The 18,769-nt window shown below is 42.4% G+C and overlaps 1 protein-coding gene across 1 annotated transcript in view; it reads right to left on the bottom strand.

Moving 5' to 3' along the window:
- PKD2 (polycystin 2, transient receptor potential cation channel) overlaps positions 1 to 18,769 on the bottom strand; it is a 54,344-nt gene that overhangs the window by 17,010 nt on the left and 18,565 nt on the right. The window contains exons 3-7 of the mRNA XM_032400776.1: positions 14,630 to 14,763; positions 12,810 to 13,060; positions 8,182 to 8,406; positions 5,488 to 5,716; positions 533 to 700 (exon numbers count right to left, since the gene is read on the bottom strand). Coding sequence (XP_032256667.1) covers positions 533 to 700; positions 5,488 to 5,716; positions 8,182 to 8,406; positions 12,810 to 13,060; positions 14,630 to 14,763 — 1,007 coding nt within the window. The remainder of the gene's footprint in view (positions 1 to 532; positions 701 to 5,487; positions 5,717 to 8,181; positions 8,407 to 12,809; positions 13,061 to 14,629; positions 14,764 to 18,769) is intronic.

Here is an 18,769-nt window from a genome sequence, read left to right as displayed (position 1 = left end):
AAGAAGGAAACGAATAATTAAGGTACTACTTGGAAGAGTATGGATCTGTCCCAACCTCAATTCTAGGTAAAGCTTCCGTATGGCCTCCACCCAGAAAAGAGGCAATCCTTCTATAGATCATTTCCAATACATCTTTCCATCCCTTCCCATCCGCACCCCTCATTCTTGGTTCCTTTTCCTTCACCTGGTCACACCATAACAGGTGAAACTCAGACCTGTCCCTGTGTTAGTGTAGCCGAGGGCCCCACGCCCAGCTGACGTTGAAAAGGGCTCTTAATTGCACTCGATAAACAAACCTGCAGGGACAGGTCTTGCAAGAGTGCAGCTCAGGTCACAGGAAGCACCATTCACACTGAGAGGAAGGATCACACGGGTCCTGCTAGTTTACTTGCAAAATATGAAGCAGCTATGGCTGGCTATTTGAATTTGGCCACAAAAAGCAAACTCAGGTCCTCCAGCATTTTGTGTGATTCATGTTAGTAAAAAGAAGAGAAAAATATTAAAAATCCAGACCATGAACTCTGTAGATTACCTTAATCCAGACAAAAAATACGATGACAGCGGCTATATTGTTGAACTGTATTTGCCAGTATGCCAGATGCTCAAAGTTGGGGAAAGCGTTTTGATCTTCTCGAAACTGTAGCAGCACCTCCACACTGGACGTTCTATACATGCTAATTCCTATAGCTACCACTGACAGCTGGAAAACAGAAGATTTATATATTATTACGGTGTTTTAGAAACATGTAACTTACCTTAAAATGACTATTTTTCCTTACCCATGTATTACTCCTAGGGCTCACCAACTACTTATCTAAATCACTCATACGAATGACAAGTGTTGAGCACAGCCACGAAACAGGTGTAACAATAAGCCAGCTGCATTCCCTTAGCCAGGAAGAGAAACCCACTGAGTACACGTGTACGTGTGTGCACACGTGCGTGCGTACACACACACACACGTTGCTATATTACAAACTCAAACTCAAATAGGAATGCCTTGTTTTTTCTGCCACCCTCATTGAAATCACTTTTCCCCCCTTCTCAGCCTCATCTTGCTTTGTTTTTGTTTTCAATTGCCAGCCATACATTTTTTCTACTATTCAACACATACAAGTGGATATCTATGTATACAGTACTGTGCCAGGGGCTAAGAGGAACAAGTAGAAGTAAAATGCACAAACTCTGTTCTCAAGAAACTTATACTCTGGTTCAAGACCAGATATACACACAAAAATAACTAGTAACACAAAAACCTAGTAAGGAGTTGGCATCACACAACACAAGGTGAAGGATGAACAAGACATATCTAAAAAGAGCGCTCTTAAGAGGAAACAAGATGCTTGGTCTTAAAAGATGGTGTGGATGAGGGTCAGAGAGGGCTCAAGAAGACTTGCAGTGGGAATGTATGTGAGCCAAGGGTTTCCCTCCTGCTCGTTTCTGTCCCTTAACTCATGACCATGCAACTTTTCACATCGGCTTCAGTTCTGGGCTCTAAAACCAGATCTGACGAGAACATTGGGCCCTACTTGCATCCATCACCACTGGATTAAGGTGTTGGTGTGGAAAATGCCAGAGGTTAACCATTACAACCTGGGCCTCCTGTGGGGTCTGAAGCCACAGCAGGTGGGTGGTCACAGGTGCTGAGACCTTTGCTGTCCATTCCCTTTGTCTTCTCATGCATGAGAGTCAAAGACCACTTCATTAGCCCTTCTTAAGATGGCTGTCTTGATCATGGCTCAAGGTGATTATCATAGCAAAGACCTGCCTGGCTACCAACCACAGCTGAAAAAGCCAACGTCACCACCTTTTCTTTGTCTGTGAAGGATTCCCAGAACAAATCTTGTATTTTTGTGCTGGTGGTGCGAATATTTTCCTTGAGTTCTCTGGAATACACTGAAAATATGTCTCTATGTTGACTTAGTTGAGAGGGAAGGGTTAACTGACTGAACAATAACTCTTTACCCAACTCTCACTAGGGACAATTGCTTTGTACCCAGGGTGTGGTCGTTTATACAAGGTCAATATCATATCAGTACACTGAATTTCCCAGAGAATTTTTCTTGAATGAGAGAAAAGAGATGAGGGAAAGAGATTTTGTAAGCACTTGAGTTATGTTCCCCTGAGTTTTCTTTGGGATTCTCATCCCCATCTACAAAAGAACTTTCCTTCCTTAATGTAAGCTTCATAAAGGCAGGGGTTTGGGTTGTTTTGTTCAGTCCTGTATCCCCAATGCCTAGAACAATGCCAGGCACATAGTAGGTGCTCAGAAAATATTTCTTGAATAAATAATCATTTTCACCCTTGAAACCTACCAATCAACAAAATTATTTGAATTCAGACTTCTTTTTCTTTTAAGATTTTATTTATTTGAGAGAGTGAGAGCAAGAGAGCTAGAGCACGAGTGGGGGGAGGAGCAGAGGGAGAGGGAGAAGCAGGTTCCCCATTGAGCAGGGAGCCTGATACGGGGCTTGATCCCTGGACTCTGGGATCATAACCTGAGCCGAAGGCAGATGCTCAACCGACTGAGCCACCAGGCGCCCCAAATTTAGACTCCTTAATAGTCTTTTTATCAGTAATTCTGCTAGAAAGACTGTTTAGGTCAAATAGGTTGACTAAAGTAAGCCCATAGATTTCAGAGTCTTTGTTAAAGAAACAAAAGGAAAACGGAAAATAATTTCAAAATGATTCCAAGATGTTATATTTATATTTAGGGTAGAATTACTTCTCAAGTTTCAGGTGTGCCTTAGTCTGATAAAAATGCCTTTGCTTTTTTTCATGGGGTTGAAGGTCCTGTGTAGCATTGGGCTTATTTTGGAGGGTGAGCAGAAGGTGTGCCCTCATTTCTGCTGGGTCAGAGAAAGTTTCAAAGGAGAAGAACGATTCCAGTAGCCCTTCCTTATTCTTTACAAAAGCACACTGTCTGAATTGTTGTCTTGGCAGTACTTAGAGTTCAAAAAAACAAGAACAATAGCACAATGGAGCAAGTTTTCAAAGAAATACTTTCAAAATGTTGTGGCTGCTGAGCCAAAGAAACTATCCTCAATTTCCATGATATCAACAGCTATTTTCTCCGAAGTGGGGACAAGGCCATTCCCTGGGGTGTGGAAATAAAATATGAAAATTTCTATCCAAGTGAAAAGAAAGTATTAGAATTCTATTTGTATTTTTTTAACCCAATCCTTCAAATTCTCTGTTGTCTATGTTTTACAAATGTACCTATTATGCCTCCCCACACACTCACGCAGAGTTTATAAATAAATGGAATATATTAGGGTGTGTTGTTAAAGTTTTCACTGATAGTTGTACATAATCGAAGAGGTTGATTGCCACTAACTATTCTTTTGCTGATACTGAAGGTATTTGGTTAAAATCCAAACAAACCTGCCATTAATGAGCATAATATCACACTCACACTCACCTTTTTACCTTTATTCTCAATGACTTAACTATAAATATATCCATATAAACTAAAAAGGCAGGGTTTGCAATCTTAGGGTTCCAAACAATAATTGTTTTCTAGAATAATTTTCAATGTATATGGACCCACACTCTTCCATCATGCAGTTCAGAAATATGTTGAAAAATTACTTCCAGTATCCTTGCCTTTCCTGCCTCTTTAAATGGTGAAATTCCTTTGTTACTGTTATTAATATACCGAGAATTTGGGGATCCACAGTTTGCCTACAGGAATTGTGTGATGTTACACAGTCATCGTGAAAGAAGGGATGCACTTCTAAATGCATCAGGGTCGAACGGGTTCCACCCCGAATTCTACAGGAATTTTTATTGAAGTAAAAGCTCTTCCTGAATTACAGAGGCATGTAGCCAGAGAGGCAACGGCAGAGTGGCTAAGGTTAGCTAAGGTTACCGTGAGAACTGAGCGTACGTCTGGATATGAAAAGCACTCGGAACTGTGTCTGACACACATGACTTCTAAAGCTTTAGCGATTATTATTGTTATTGCTCCAGTTAATATTACTGTCATGCAATATAGATCTATATAGTTCTTTTCAATGTCTTAAGCATTCTTTTACTCACATATGAATAACATTTTTCTATATTTAAAACATCTTAATAATATTTTCTATATTTTGCCAACTAATTGTAGTGATGATCTGATAATGGCTTGATGTAAATGCTTCACGAAGCCCAAATGAACTTTTGGTTGTTATGGGCAGGGGGAGAATAATGGCCAAAAAGTAGGGTGACGGAAGAGAGAACGCTGATAGGGTAATGCACCACCTACCGAGATTTCAGGGATGCTCTGTCAGCGGGCAATGGGCAGTGGAAAGGACGGGCTTTCAGGCACATAACAATTAAGCCTGCTCTTACATGCTTCGATGTGTAACAGGACTCAGCAAAAGGTCATGCGTTCTTGCTGAAGGGGGAAAAGTTGGTCAAAATGCATTTCTCCAGGGAGGCCCCTGGCAGGAAGTGATGAGGATGATGTGGAAGGGAAACCATGCTGAACAAGTGTAAAAATTATAATAGTCAAGGGCAGGCAGGGGGTCTACAAGGTGTCATAGTCTCGACTCTGTCCTCACTGCCTTCTGATTTTCTTGCACCTGATACAGAAAACGTGCATGGTCCCTCACTGGTATTTTGTCTTTTTTTTTTTTTTTAAGATTTTATTTATCCGAGAGAGAGAGAAAGAGAGAGAGAGAGAGAGAGAGAGAGATCACAAGCAGGGGTAGAGGGAGAAGCAGGCTCCCCACTGAGCAGGGAACCCAATGCGGGACTCCATTCCAGGAGTCCTGGGATCATGACCTGAGCCAAAGGCAGACGATTAACTGACTGAGCCACCCAGGTACCCCCTCACTAGTATTTTGTACACTGAACTATTTGCAGGAAATTTTAAACTGCTACCCCAAATATATTCAAGATGTTTCTTCTTGCTGTAACTTTACACATGTGCCGAAAAATACAAAATAATTTTTGCTAGTAGTTGAAGACAAATATCATTAACAATAACAAAAAAAGAATAAACAAAACATTCTTTTCTCCCTCATGTCTCATATGGCATGCCAAAGCCAAATATGAATTACTAAGTTATTCTTTTTTTTTTTTTTTTTTATGTCTTGGAACTCTTGCTGTATCAGCACATATGGATCTTTCATTTTTTAAAAAAATTATTTGTTTTTAAGTAATCTCTATACCCAACGTGGGGCTCAAACTCAGGACCCCGAGATCAAGAGTCACATGCACTTCCAACTGAGCCAGCCAGGTGCCCCACTAAGTTTTTCTTGTTATTAGTGTGGCTAATTGATAGCTTATCGTAAATACCTCTCTACTTCTATATTCAGAAGGGTTACTCATGCAAAATGAGATATTGATTAGTAACACTGAAGTTGAAATAGCAGAGGAGAACGTTTAGATTCTCCTTCAGGAATATCAGAATCCACAATACTGAGGAGATAGATCAAGGACTCTAATTAACATGTTTTTATAACAGAGTAGGGAATTTGGTGTTGTTCTCAAACCTACCACAATGATCACAACATCCAGACAATTCCAGAAACTCCTGAAATAGTGTAGCTTGTGAATGCGAATTTCCAATATCTCTTCCACCACATAGTAAAGGATAAAAAAACAAAAGATAATCTCACAGGCTGCCAGGAAGAAATCAAAAGTTGTGACATATCGGATCAGCTTTACAGGCTGAAATTGCCAAGATGGAATCACACCGCCTGTTGCTGGGAATTCAACCAATAACCTGCGTTGCAATAAGAACAATTAAAACAGTAACAACAACAACACATGGATGCAGCCAGGAAGGACATCCATCTATTCTGTCCCTGCACTAAAAGGGGATTGAAACGGCAGCTACAAGTCACCCCAAAGTCGTGGCAGAGTATTTTTAATCACAGCTAGTAACTACATACTTGTACAATTCTGTGCCCCCAAAAGGAACAAGACTTCCCAAGTCCTCCTAAAGAGATTACTCCTCCTCAGTCTCCCTTTTACTTTTCCGGTATTTATACTCCTCAAAATGCTCTATAGTTTTGTTTTGTTTAATGTAGAAGTTAATCAAATAAGCCTTTCTAGGACTTCTATTAAATGCAAGTAATTCAACTAGGCAATGAAGAACGTAAGAAATATAACTCATGCATTCAAACATGTATGGCCTGTCGAGAAGTAGGATGTGTGTGTAGGTATATATATGTGTGTATGTGTATATATACACAAACTGGGTTTCTCATTCATTCATTTGGTATCACCTAACTAGCACTAATAATTTGCCCTAGGGGCTATTCTTGCTACCCTTCCCAGAGCCTACAGTTAATAGGTGTTCAGTAAATGTCTGACAGTCTAAAACAGTAACATGTATTTTTTTACAGTCACACTGATGGCACTGATGTTTAGTGTTTTAGCATAACTGAAGTGAGGACGTTTCTTGCCTAACTCCCATTTCATAGGTGTCACAGTGAGAAAATTAAATGATTCGTTTAATGGTACAACTTCCCTATCAAACTAGAAATAGAATACCTAGCTCCTTAAGACTTTTAAAAAACCTTCAGTCAATTATTAGGTATAACTGTCTCTCCCTTTCCAGGATGGGTAGCCACACCTAGAGCCTGAGTGTCTAGGACTCAAGCAAGAGCAATAATCAGGTCCAGGCAGAGACTACGGCAAATTAGAATTGGTCAAAGAAGAGTGAAAATTCTTCCTTCCTCTTCACTGTCAATCTCCTGTTTTTTGTTTGTTTTTTGTTTTCTTCCTATTCGATGTGTTGGAGAGTATGGGTAAGAACCAAAAACCCAGGAGAGCAGTACTGAAATGAAGCGCCTCGTCATAGGTTCAGTGTGAACTTGGAAGGGCAGAAAGTAGCCTCTGTGCTCTCTATCCTGCTCTGGCCCTGCGTCTGTCAACCCCTCCAGAAACGTAGACAGCAGCAGAGAGAAATGAAATAATTGCCTTGACAATATTCACTCGTCAAGTATGGGGAGGAAGTAGAAGACATACTCAAGGCCTTCTATAGATATTCCCTTCAATTTCAATCAGAGCTGAGTGCCTGTTTTTATCCTCTCTCTATCCACACTGAAATCATTAGGAAAAGTTCAATAATAATTGCAATCGATTTTCATTCATTTCTAGTAATAACTCATTTGACTTCATGGGATATTATTTCCTTCAAAAGTTGTTAAATACATGGTCTGGAAGAATCCAACTGGCCATGTAAAGCTGGCATGCATTTAGCCTCAAAAATGATCACAAAATAAGGATATTATGAGAATTTATCCTTCTTATTTGGTTGGTAAATATATATGCAAGTAATTCATGCCAGCGATGTCTGGGTGTTGCTGACATGTTCACCAGGAGGATTAAAGGGGGTGAACTCTGGATCCCCCTTGCCTTGTTTTACTTTTTCTTTTTTATAGTACATATTACCTTCTAATATACTATTTAATTAATTTGTTTCTTTCGTTTATTGTTTATTGTCTATCATCTGTCTCCTCCTGGTTGAGTGCAAGCTCTGTAAGAGCAAGGATCTTTATTTTATTCACTTATGTCCCAAGAGCCAAGAACAGTGCCTGGTACATATTAAGTGTCCAATAAATGTTTGCTGAATAAATGAATGTATGAACAAAAGGCCCCAAACAAGCCCATAGGATTTTTGTCAGTTTTTTCCCTGCTAACCAAGTGATCATGATGGCAATGTCACAGGATCTCAGAAGGAACTTTATGTGCCTTTGGTGAATCTTGTGTGTAAGCAGATGCCTGGGTATTCTCCTGAACCTAGGCATAGCCCCTGACTGCCGTGCTTGTGTTCTTAAATAGCATGGGCCTCATCTGACAGTGGGAAACTCAGGGAAATGAGTCAAGATTTGATGGCCAGAGGCCCTGGTAACAGAGCATATAGCACTGATCATTTTTATAATGAGTAAGAATAGATGTTAGCAAAATACGGTGCTTTTTCTGGGAAGGTTCCAGCTTTGGGATAAACTTAGACCAGACTTAAGTTTCTTCCCAACTCATAATATTCTAGGATCCTAACTCCCTTTCACCAAATATACTTATCCCACTAAGCCTTTGGTTTTCACCCTTCCCTTGCTATCGGCTCTGATCCTTGGCACTCTCTTTTAGCCAACTGCAGCAATGGTTTCCTGGTCTCTCTCAAGACTAGGATGTACCTACAAATACACAGACGTGGGAGGGATCAGTGCCCTTGGTACACACCTGATCACACAGAACAGGTTAATGTTGGCGTTGTATACTGAAAAGTCAATAAAAGTTGCCCTGGTTCCTCGGTCCAGCCAGCCATTTTTCTTGAGGCTAGCAACCTGGGCAGCTGTCTCCTCTCTTGTTCTTGACAAATCCAGGTAATAGCCAGCTCCGCTATAGGTTGCAATCATTCCCCAGTGGCTACTCCCATTCAAGTCTTTTTCACTTGTGTAGATCCAACTAATTAAAAAACAAAATGAAAACAAAACAAACAGATAAAATCAGTGGAACTCTTATGGCAAATACAAAGGCAGTTGGTTCCTGGTAAGACAGAGTATGTAATAAATCAATAGAAGTCTTATCAAGCTGGGTAATGTGCTTGGTGTGGTGCTTCGTGTTTTCTTATTTAATTCTCATATACTTATTATCCCCATTTTAGGAACGAGGGCCCTGAAGCTTAGTGAGGTCAACTCAGTCTCAAAGCTTTTGAGGTTATTGTCAGGAACCTACACCAGGACTCCCTGTCTCTAGAATCTGTGCTATTCGCCCTTAGTTTATATGGTTGCCTTCCCTGGGTAACTATACTCAGGGGCTAGATGACTCTAGGCTCTCAGAGAAAACTGCAGCCAAGAGGTACAAGTTCATCAAGTACCACTGTTGGCAACTGAACTAAACAAGACTCCACAGGGCATTTGGGAATTAATTAATTGATTAATTAACTTGAGAGGGGGAGAGAGAGAAAGTGGTGGGGAGTACAGGGAGAGGGAGAGAGAGAGAGAGAGGGAGAAAATCTTAAGTAGGCTCCATGACCAGTGCAGATCCCAACATGGGGCTCGATCTCAGGACCTTGAGATCATGACCTGAGCTGAAATCAAGAGTTTGACACTAACTGACTGAGCCACCCAGGCACCTTAGGGCATTTGGGAATTTAATCCACAAATACTGACAGAGGTTCTCTTAGGAACCAGATGCTTCTTTGGCATTAATGAGGATATAAAGATATAAAAGGAAAGAACCAAGTTCCTTTCCTTCTCTAATTTACAGTAAATAGGGAGAGAAGAGTCATGAAATAATTAAAATACAAGGTAGATGGATGATATCCAATGGAGAAGTAAGAGAAATTTCTCGGGCAGATCAGAGGAGAGCTATCCTCATCCAGGGGTCCAGTGCCAGGGAAGGTGCATCAGAGAAAGCTTTTGGAAGAAGCCGCAGTGGACCCGGGCTGTGAAAGGTAAATAGGATTCAGGCAGGCACCAGTGGATGGGAAGGGCATTTTCAAGCCTGGGCCCGGCGGGGCCGGAGAAGTACAAGGCACCCAGCTGGCAGCTGAGTTCAGCTCACATACGATAAAGAAAGAAGGCTGAAAGGTAGACTGTGATCAGATTGTGAAGAGCAAGCAGGAAGGGGTCACTGAGGGAAGGTTTCTGAGAGGCATGGAACAGGGTTCCTCCGGTGGCTGCAGGAAAGACTGGAGTGGGGAGAACAGGGGCCTCACATGTAGACAAAAGTGGCCACAGCGGGTCCGAGACCGCCTTTCCTTAGGAAGGCCTGCTTGCAAGGTTGCAGGGTTGCGCCTTGGCTGCCGTCTGGAACTTGACTGCTAAACAGCTCCCTTGTCTGGCTGCTTCTCTCTCTCCCTCTGCCTCACCTCCCCCCGCCGCCACCCCCCCCAGCCCCGCTCATATGTGCGCACTCTCAAATAAATAACATCTTTAAAAAAACCAACAAAAATGTTGTGCGACTGGGAAGAGTGGCTGTCTGTACAAACACAGTGGCTCATGCCCAGCACCTGCTTTCCTTCTGGACTGACTACCTTGGGCACTGAGTCTCTAACGAGCCTCTCTGACAGACAACATTTCATACGTGTCGTTACGGTCCATTACAGGTTGTAGCCCATCATGGGGCCTGTGTGACTCTCACTGGGAGAGCACTTTTGGGAGCCTGCATTTTTTTTTTTTTCCTCCAAACTCTACCCCATGTGCCTGTACCCTCTGCTGCTTCTGCTTTTATCCTTCCGTTGCACTGAAGCTTAGCCATGAACGCGACTGGGTGACGAATCTCGTGAATCCTTCCAGAACATCACTGAACCGGGGAGAGGCCCTGCGGGCTCTGACCCAGCTCAGTTAGCAGTGCCTGCGGTAACCCAGAGGTGACGACGAGGCCTGAACCAGAGCGATGACAGGAAGACAGGAAGACAGACAGGAAGGATGGACAGAGGACACTGCAGTGACTGTCAGCAGAACGTGGCCTCTGATTTGGAAGTTGGAGCGAGGGAGAAGGGACATCTGAAAAATGACTGGGGACTCTTTTTGGATAATGCAAAGGAGCTGGTAGGACACAGGTAGGACACAGATTTGTTTTTTGTCTCCTATCACTAGAACATAAGCTCTGTGAAGACAGCGGGTTTGTTTCTGTTTTGTTTCCTGCTGCTTTGTTACCCAGCCAGCACCAAGGGTGTTTCTAGAAGAGGGAGACTTCACTGAGAAAATGCTGGCACATGTTAACACTCTGTATATTTGTTAATGAAATGATAAATTATCAAACAGACATGAGAGAGGAAGCCACTGGAATGCCAAGGGGAAGAATGTAAAGAAAGAAGAATATAGAACCTAGGAATGAGAGAGAAGCGGGAGAGTTAAGAGGAGGATTACAGAATGAAGGGAACCCCAAGTTTAGTGTCTCTCTCAGAAGTCAAAAGAATGAGCAATCAACATAGCCAGTTTCTGCAGAGGTTGAATGGGATGAAGATCAAGAATTGGTCACTGGGTTGGCAAACTCAACAAATCCACTGGTGGCTTCCAAGAGAGACGTCAGAAGCACAGGGCTTAGGCTTTAAGGGGTGAATCAATGGTAAGGGAATGGAAGTGGCAAGTGAAGGCTATTCTTTCCTAAAGCTTGTGGAGTTCAAGGGAAGGAGAAATGGGAGTAACTTGAGAATAGGGCAGCATCAAGGGGTGGTTTAGATACATGGTGGTCCATCCCATAGTGGAAATCACCCATTCACCCATGTCTCTGGTGGGTCTTCACTGAGCAGCTTTAGATACCAGGCAGTGGTCAAGGCTTTGAGAATACAGCATTGAACAAAATACAGTCCCTGCGCTCCAGAAGCCTGAATACTGATAAGGAGCTGAGGGCGGCCAGGAGCCACCCAACAGCGTAATTAATATGGAAGAAGCGATGTGGTTTAGTGGAAGAAACATGGGTTTTGGAGTCAGGCTGGTTAAATCCCAGCATGGTTCCATTTACGAGCTGTGATGCTTTGGGTAAGTGAGCCTCAGTTTTTTCATCAACAAAATGGAGATGACATGTATTTCAGGTTGTTTTGTGAAAGCAGATGAGATAATGCATGAAATCACTTCTTAAATACCATCTGGTAGTGGCTGCATCCACTTCTCTTATTAATGCTATGAGATAGAGTAAAATATTAAACCAGGTACTACAGTTTAAGGGCATGTTTATGCTTTGCAGGAACTAGAAAAAGGAGTAGAGCAAAGTCATTATCAAAGCCGGACAAAATGTCTTTCGGGATGATTCAATCCCTTTATGCTAAATCTTCTGACCTTTACTTAGTGTGTTCCTTATGGACCCTGGTACTAAATAAGATATGCACTGGATGATAGACAAAGAATCTGATCATGGGAAGGCTGTCTGCCCCCACTGTATATTAACAAATCTGGAGTCTGGGTGTCTCAGGTCAAGACAGGGATCTAGATGAACTGAAAGAATTAGCTTAGTAAAGTCTAGAAGACTATTCTAACCATAGTGACTCACCCAGGGGCAGTGACCCTAGGAGGCCCACCTTGGGACAGCTTGAGAGCTCTTCTTATTTCTTTATAATAACTACAGTAATTCTAAAAGTAATGATTATCCTCCCCCCCTTTTTTTAAAAGATTTTATTTATTTATTTGACAGAGAGAGAAAGCACGAGCAGGGGGAGCGGGAGAGGGAGAAGCAGGCTCCCCGCCGAGGAGGGAGCCTGATGCAGGACTTGATCCCAGGACCCTGGGATCATGACCTGGGCCGAAGGCAGATGCTTAACCATCTGAGCCACCCAGGTGCCCGACTATCCTCCCTTAATACATAAGATGTTTTAAGTATGATTACGAAAGAACACCAAAAATCCCTGCAAATATGCACATGGACAATATATACTCAAAATCATAAACACACACTTGAGAGGACAGGTTTTAAAGCAGACACGAAACTGCCTCACAAGCTTATTACACACTTTAAATACCTGTACTTTGAACCAAAATGTATTTGTAAATGCTAGTAAAATGAGAATTTCTGTACCAGAATAGTTCTCAGTAACAACCTAGTGAATGATGTCACTGGATCTAGAAAAAAAGGATCCAGACATCTTCAAAGAAACCTCCAAAGGCCCAGGTAGCTACTTTTGATGGGCCATGTGGCCAATAATTTAGCCTTTTGAAAAATATGTATGCAGAAGCTGAAGGGGGTAACAAGTAGAAAAAGCTTGAGAAACCAAAGGCCAATTTGGCCATGGTCTTAACTCTATGCACTGAAGATTCATTTAAAGCATCTTCTCCTTGGTTAAGGGGTTAGAGGATGAATGAATGAATGAATGAATGAGTGAATGAGAAGCCAGGGCGCGCATGGCCGCCGGGGGCACAGACACTTACGCAGTTCCATTTCTTGGACCGAAAGGAGCTCTGTCTTCACTACTGACTGAGTAGACATCATAGCATTCTTTAATCTCATCTCTCAAGTCCTGGGGGATAGAACAGGATCCATTTCTGACTTTGAGTTGCCGGATACGTGGCACCCCTAACAGGAGGTTCTCGTAGTAGATGAAGCTTCGGTTGTCAGCTTCGGTTCTGTTGCTGGGCTGTGTCTTCCAGTACAGCCCATCCAATAAGGCACCTTCTGTGAACTGAAAGTGAAGGAAACATTTTTAAAAAATTTTTTGAAAAGCCCCAAGCTTAGCTTAGTAGCTGCTTTGCTCTTTCCTGGAATGTTTGTACGACCAACAGTTTGGCAACTCTGTAAACACGCTAGAGTAACAAGCATGGGTTTTGCTGTCAGAAAGATTTGGGGTGGATCTTGCTCCGTTGCTTGTTAGCTGTGAGGCCTTGAGCAGGATCCAACTTTGAGCCAAAGTTCCTGCATCTATAATATCCATCCTTTGCATGGCTGCTACCCCGGTACCCAGTGGGTGCTTAATAAATGGCAACTCTGATTTTTGCCCTAGGACTAAAGGTCAGGGGTGTGGTTCACGTAAATCCACAACCATGATCAATTTTACTTTCCCTTATTAAAATAGTATCCCACATAATCATGGTTCCAAACTTGTTTGGAGAGGAAATATCTAGTTTTGATTACCAGTCTGCCATCTGGTGGATCTTTTAAGTGTCTGGATTATTTTGGCATATGGTGAACTCAGTAACTGACCCCGCCCCTGCCACTGCCCCTGCTTTTAGAGCTTGGCATTCATTACCATGGAATTGTGTATATGGGAGAAGTCTCTTATTAGTTGCACATGGGGAAGAAGAAGCTGTTTCTCAGTGTCAGCTTATTAGATAATTAGTAGAGATGGACTGATTTGCTCTGTTCAGGAGGGGAGAGATTCCTACTTTACAAGCGTGGTTTTGGATGCCAAGTATTTTTAGGCATAAGTATTTTTAGGCATCAGTATTAATGGGTTCATATGGTCCAGTTTCCTCTATCTTTACAACCACCAACTCTGACTCCGGGGTTTAGTAAGAGTTTTAGAATGCATCTCCGCAGGAAGAAACAAGTCTTTCCTCTCCAGTTTCCCTTCCAGTTTTCTTAGGTTCTGAGCACCATGCCTCCCAGGTCAGTTTAACATTTCTCCTGTGGTATCTCTCATAGCTTATCCTCAGTTACTGTGTTGGCTTTTGTGACAATCTGGGAAGGGGCTGGGTTGAATTTCACATCAGAGATCTCTGAAAGAATGTGCCTGCCTTGTATCAGGCGCTGCTCTAGGGCACAGGCCATCATCAACAAGGAGACAAAAAACAAAAAACAAAGCAAGACAAAACAACCAAATCTTGCCCTTATGGGCCATATATCCTAGGAGATACTCAACAGACATTCAATGAATCATGAATGACTGAGTGAATTATAGACGAGGGTGAGGAAGTGTCTGTCAGGCTAGAAACAAGTCCATTTTTCTTACTCCCTAACCATGTGTAAGCACGCTGATTCTTCATCTCCTCATCTGCCACCCGGGTGTAGTATCAGCCCTTACCTCGTATGGTTACTATGGGATTAAAAAAGGGAAGGTATGAAACACTCTGCACGGTGCAAGGCACATACAAGGTTCTCAATAGAACCATGACTTCTAACAACTCACCACAGCCTACACCTCATATGGTGTCAAGCACAAGGTGGATCCTATAGATACTGCTGACTTGAATTAATGAAACCAAATGAACAATTTTCAATGGTAAAGAGGTACTTTGAAAGTCATTTGCAATACCTTCCAGAAGTCTTCCATTGAAGAAAGAGTTTTAAAGTTTGTTTTCTCTGTTTTGGACACTGGGGTGTCTAGGAAGAGTTGTGACATTATCCGGGTATAGTAGTACACACTGGAGCTCATCATCCCATACGTCACTGGAACATAGAAAAAGCCACGTGAACCCTGTGGGGGAACCCACGCACTCACTCACACACTCCCAGTGGATGGGCAGGCAGCCACAAACATTCTGCTGTGTCCCCTGCCTTCCTTCCCTTTACCATTCTTCTAGGATCTCTCCCTAGCTCTTGGGCCTATAAAAGAAATAAACTCACATTGGCTTATGTGAAACAAAACTGGCTTACTACAGAGCATCAAGTGAAGATCAAGCGCCTTCACTTGACATCTGGGACATGCCTATTTAACCTAACGCCCCTCCCGCCATCAGCCCCTCCACACAGTGAGGCCGCTGCTGGATTAGTCCCTCCAAGCAGTGAGGCTGCTCGGCACAGGCCCCTACAGAGGCCAGGCCGCACTCCTCGTCCTGTGGCTGGGCACGTGCTGTCGCTCTCCCTACGATAACACGGGCAGGCCGCTCTCTCTTCCGTACCAGCTCTCCATCCTTCTCTGCTCTGCACCATGAGGCTGACTTCTCCAGACTGTACCACATGGGCTCCCTTGCCCTTTGATTTCCCATGCATTTGGCCCAGGGGAGGCTGAACAGGAAATCTGCGGGCCTGAGGAAAGAGAGGTTGGGTTTGCTCCCACCACCCTTACTCCATTCCTTCACCACCTGGATGCAGCTTGGCAGGACACCCTCCAACCTTGGCCACAGCTGCTGGGAGAATCTCCCTTCCCACAGCCACGCTGGGTTGATGCCACGCCATTCCCTCCCCTTGTCCCCTCAGGTCTGGAGGTGGTATCTGTTCCGAGGGCCTCACTCCCCTTGCGGGTTCCCATAACCCTCCCCACTTGCGGAAATAGGCCCTTCATTACATGTTCTTTAAATTTTGAGTTTTGAGTTTTCCATCTCTTTCCTTCCAGAATGTACCCATCTGCCTCCCATCTACCTGTCAAATCTTCTATGGAACCCTCTAAACCCAAGCTACATCCCTGCCATGAAGATTTGCTGATTCTATCAGCCCATTCCGACTGGTCCTAGAGGGAGATGGGAAGATAATTTACAGGCTCAGTAGGTTATAGGAGATGAGAGGCTGAATCCTGCTACTTACAACGTGACCTGTGCAAGTTGCTCGAACTTTTTCTTTTTCTTTTTTTTTTTTTAAGTTGGGGCTTGAACTCACAACCCTGAGATCAAGACCTGATCTGAAATCAAGAGTCAGATGCTTAAGTGACTGAGCCACCCGGGTGCCCCAACCTGCTTAAACTTTCTTAGCTTCAGTTCCGTTTCTGTAGGATGGGAATAATTAGCTATCCCATAGGAGTTTTTGGTGCTTACATAAAAATAGTAACTAGGGGCGCCTGGGTGGCTGAATTGGTTAAGCATCCGCCTTTGGCTCAGGTCATGATCCTGGGGTCCTGGGATCGAGTCCCACATTGGGCTCCTTGCTCAGCGGGGAGTCTGCTTCTCCCTCTGCCTGCCACTCCCCCTGCTTGTGCACGCTCTGTCTCTGACAAATAAATAAATATTTTTTAAAAACTAACTAAAAATTACCCAGTACAGTGGCTGAAACTTAAATGCCCAATAATGATGGTTCTTCCTCCTTAATTGACTTGCTATAACACATGTATTAAAAATTTCAGTACTTAATGAGAACTGTCTTACACTGGACTCTAATGATTGCATGTGCAATACGCTATAATTCTTGTAACTAACTGACAAAAAGCTTCAAGGGGAAACACTTCTCTTTTTTTTTTTTTTTAAAGATTTTATTTATTTATTTGACAGAGTGAGACACAGCGAGAAAGGGAACACAAGTAGGGGGAGTGGGAGAGGGAGAAGCAGGCTTCCTGCGGAGCAGCGAGCCGGATGCAGGGCTCGATCCCAGGACCCTGGGATCACGACCTGAGCCAAAGGCAGACGCTTAACAACTGAGCCACCCAGGTGCCCCTCTTTTATACTTCTTTTGACTACAGAAGTTTTTCACTTCTTTTAGTCATGGTTCTCAATATCCAGCAGGTGATCAATACTCAGCTGACTCTGTAATAATCTTTAGGCATCACAAAATGCATTTAAAACCTGGTATTAAATGATTTGGGGATTAAGTGCTATTTAGTAAAATCTCATCCTCCTATAGCTCCCTTCCCCCCCTGAGCAGCATAGAAAATTAAGATTAGTTAAAAAGAGGAGTATATAATGATTATTTGTACAGGTCTGTGATTTATCAGTCTTACACAATTCACAGTGCTCACCATACCACATACCCTCCCCAATGTCTATCATCCAGCCACCCCATCCCTCCCACCCCCACCACTCCAGCAACCCTCAGTTTGTTTCCTGAGATTAAGAATTCCTCATATCAGTGAGATCATATGATACATGTTAAAAAAAAAAAAAAAGAAGATAGCAGGAAGGGAAAAATGAAGGGGGGGAAATCAGAGGGGGAGACGAATCATGAGAGACTATGGACTCTGAGAAACAAACTGAGGGTTCTAGAGGGGAGGGGGGTGGGGGGATGGGTTAGCCTGGTGATGGGTATTAAAGAGGGCACGTACTGAATGGAGCACTGGGTGTTATACGCAAACAATAAATCATGGAACACTACATCAAAAACTAATGATGTAATGTATGGTGATTAACATAACATAATAAAGAAATTTTTTCATAAATGTACAATAAAGGTGAATTTTTTCATAGGGCATTCAGTACTTGTTTGGTCCCACAATTAGTCCTTACAACAATTCTGTTAATTAGATACTACTAACCTCAAAACAAGTACTTCTAATCTTCAGTTTAATGACCAAGCATTATTTAGCATCTATTTTCTGAGAAGCTGTCTGCTAAATACCAACTCTGTGAGGGGCAAGGAACGAAGCACCTGATAGTATTCTAGTATTTAGCGGGCCACGGCTTAAAATGAATACAACACTTTTTTCTATTGATCCTTCCTACTCGAGTATTGTGTTGACTTTTGCACAGCCACAGATATTGAAATAAACTGTTAAAGATTAAAAAAAAATAAAAAGCGGCGTAGATAATAGTGATTCAAACACAAGTATCTTTTAAAGTCTACCGCAAGCAGTCAATGGATCAATAAATACACACAGTCACGAGGCTTATGTGCTCTATCTGGAGGGGAAGGAACGTTTTTGCCATCCCCTTAGTTAGGCTCCCTCACCTGTCCTCCTAACGACCCACAAATTAGGAGAAGAAATTCCTTTTCCAGTGTTACATGACCTGCCACCTCTCAAAACTATATTGGGCCAGAGGTAAGGGTTTAGACTTCTAATCCATTCATATTTATGGGACAAAGTGCTTATGAAGATAAGCAAGGTGTGATCTCTGTCCTCAAGAAGAAAAGCCAGTAAGTTTCCCTGGGAACAGCACCGCCCACTCAACTCCTATAGAGGAATGGACAAGGTACTATGAGCTCTAGGAAAGCTTTCTGTGGATCCAGAGACAGCTGAGGAAACAAGGCTGATATGATGCTAGAGGAGTAGTGAAGGAGTCCCCAAAACCTAATAAGTAATTATGAAGCTGATTTTTTCAATTAACTTGAAATTAGAATTTGCTTTGGATTAATTAATATAGATCATTCTAAATTTTTTACCTGTGGGGTTTTTTTTTTTGTTTAAAAAGAATTGTAACAAATGATTTAAATGTTTTGATTTATAAATATGCTAGTTCTATATGCATACATATAAATATTTTAGCCACTGATTAAAAATTTAACTCTTAAACCATGAGAGACTCTGGACTTCAGGAAACAAACTGAGGGTTACAGAAGATGGGTATTAAGGAGGGCACATGTTGTGATGAGCACTGGGTATTATACACAACTAAAGAATCGATGAACGATACATCAAAAACTAATGATATACTATATGTTGGCTAATTGAACATAATAAAAAAATAAAATAAAAAAATTTCAACTCTTTTGTTTTCCTATATTTTTAATATCGATTGCTTTTGAAATTCTCAGGACCTGTATGAAATTTCATGGCTTCACTAAAAGGGAAGTGATGCATTCCCTTGGCTATTTA

The sequence above is a fragment of the Phoca vitulina genome, unplaced genomic scaffold (assembly GCF_004348235.1).
Source record: "Phoca vitulina isolate PV1807 unplaced genomic scaffold, GSC_HSeal_1.0 scaffold3, whole genome shotgun sequence".
Taxonomy (NCBI): domain Eukaryota; kingdom Metazoa; phylum Chordata; class Mammalia; order Carnivora; family Phocidae; genus Phoca; species Phoca vitulina.
This window is presented reverse-complemented; position numbering and strand designations above follow the sequence as displayed.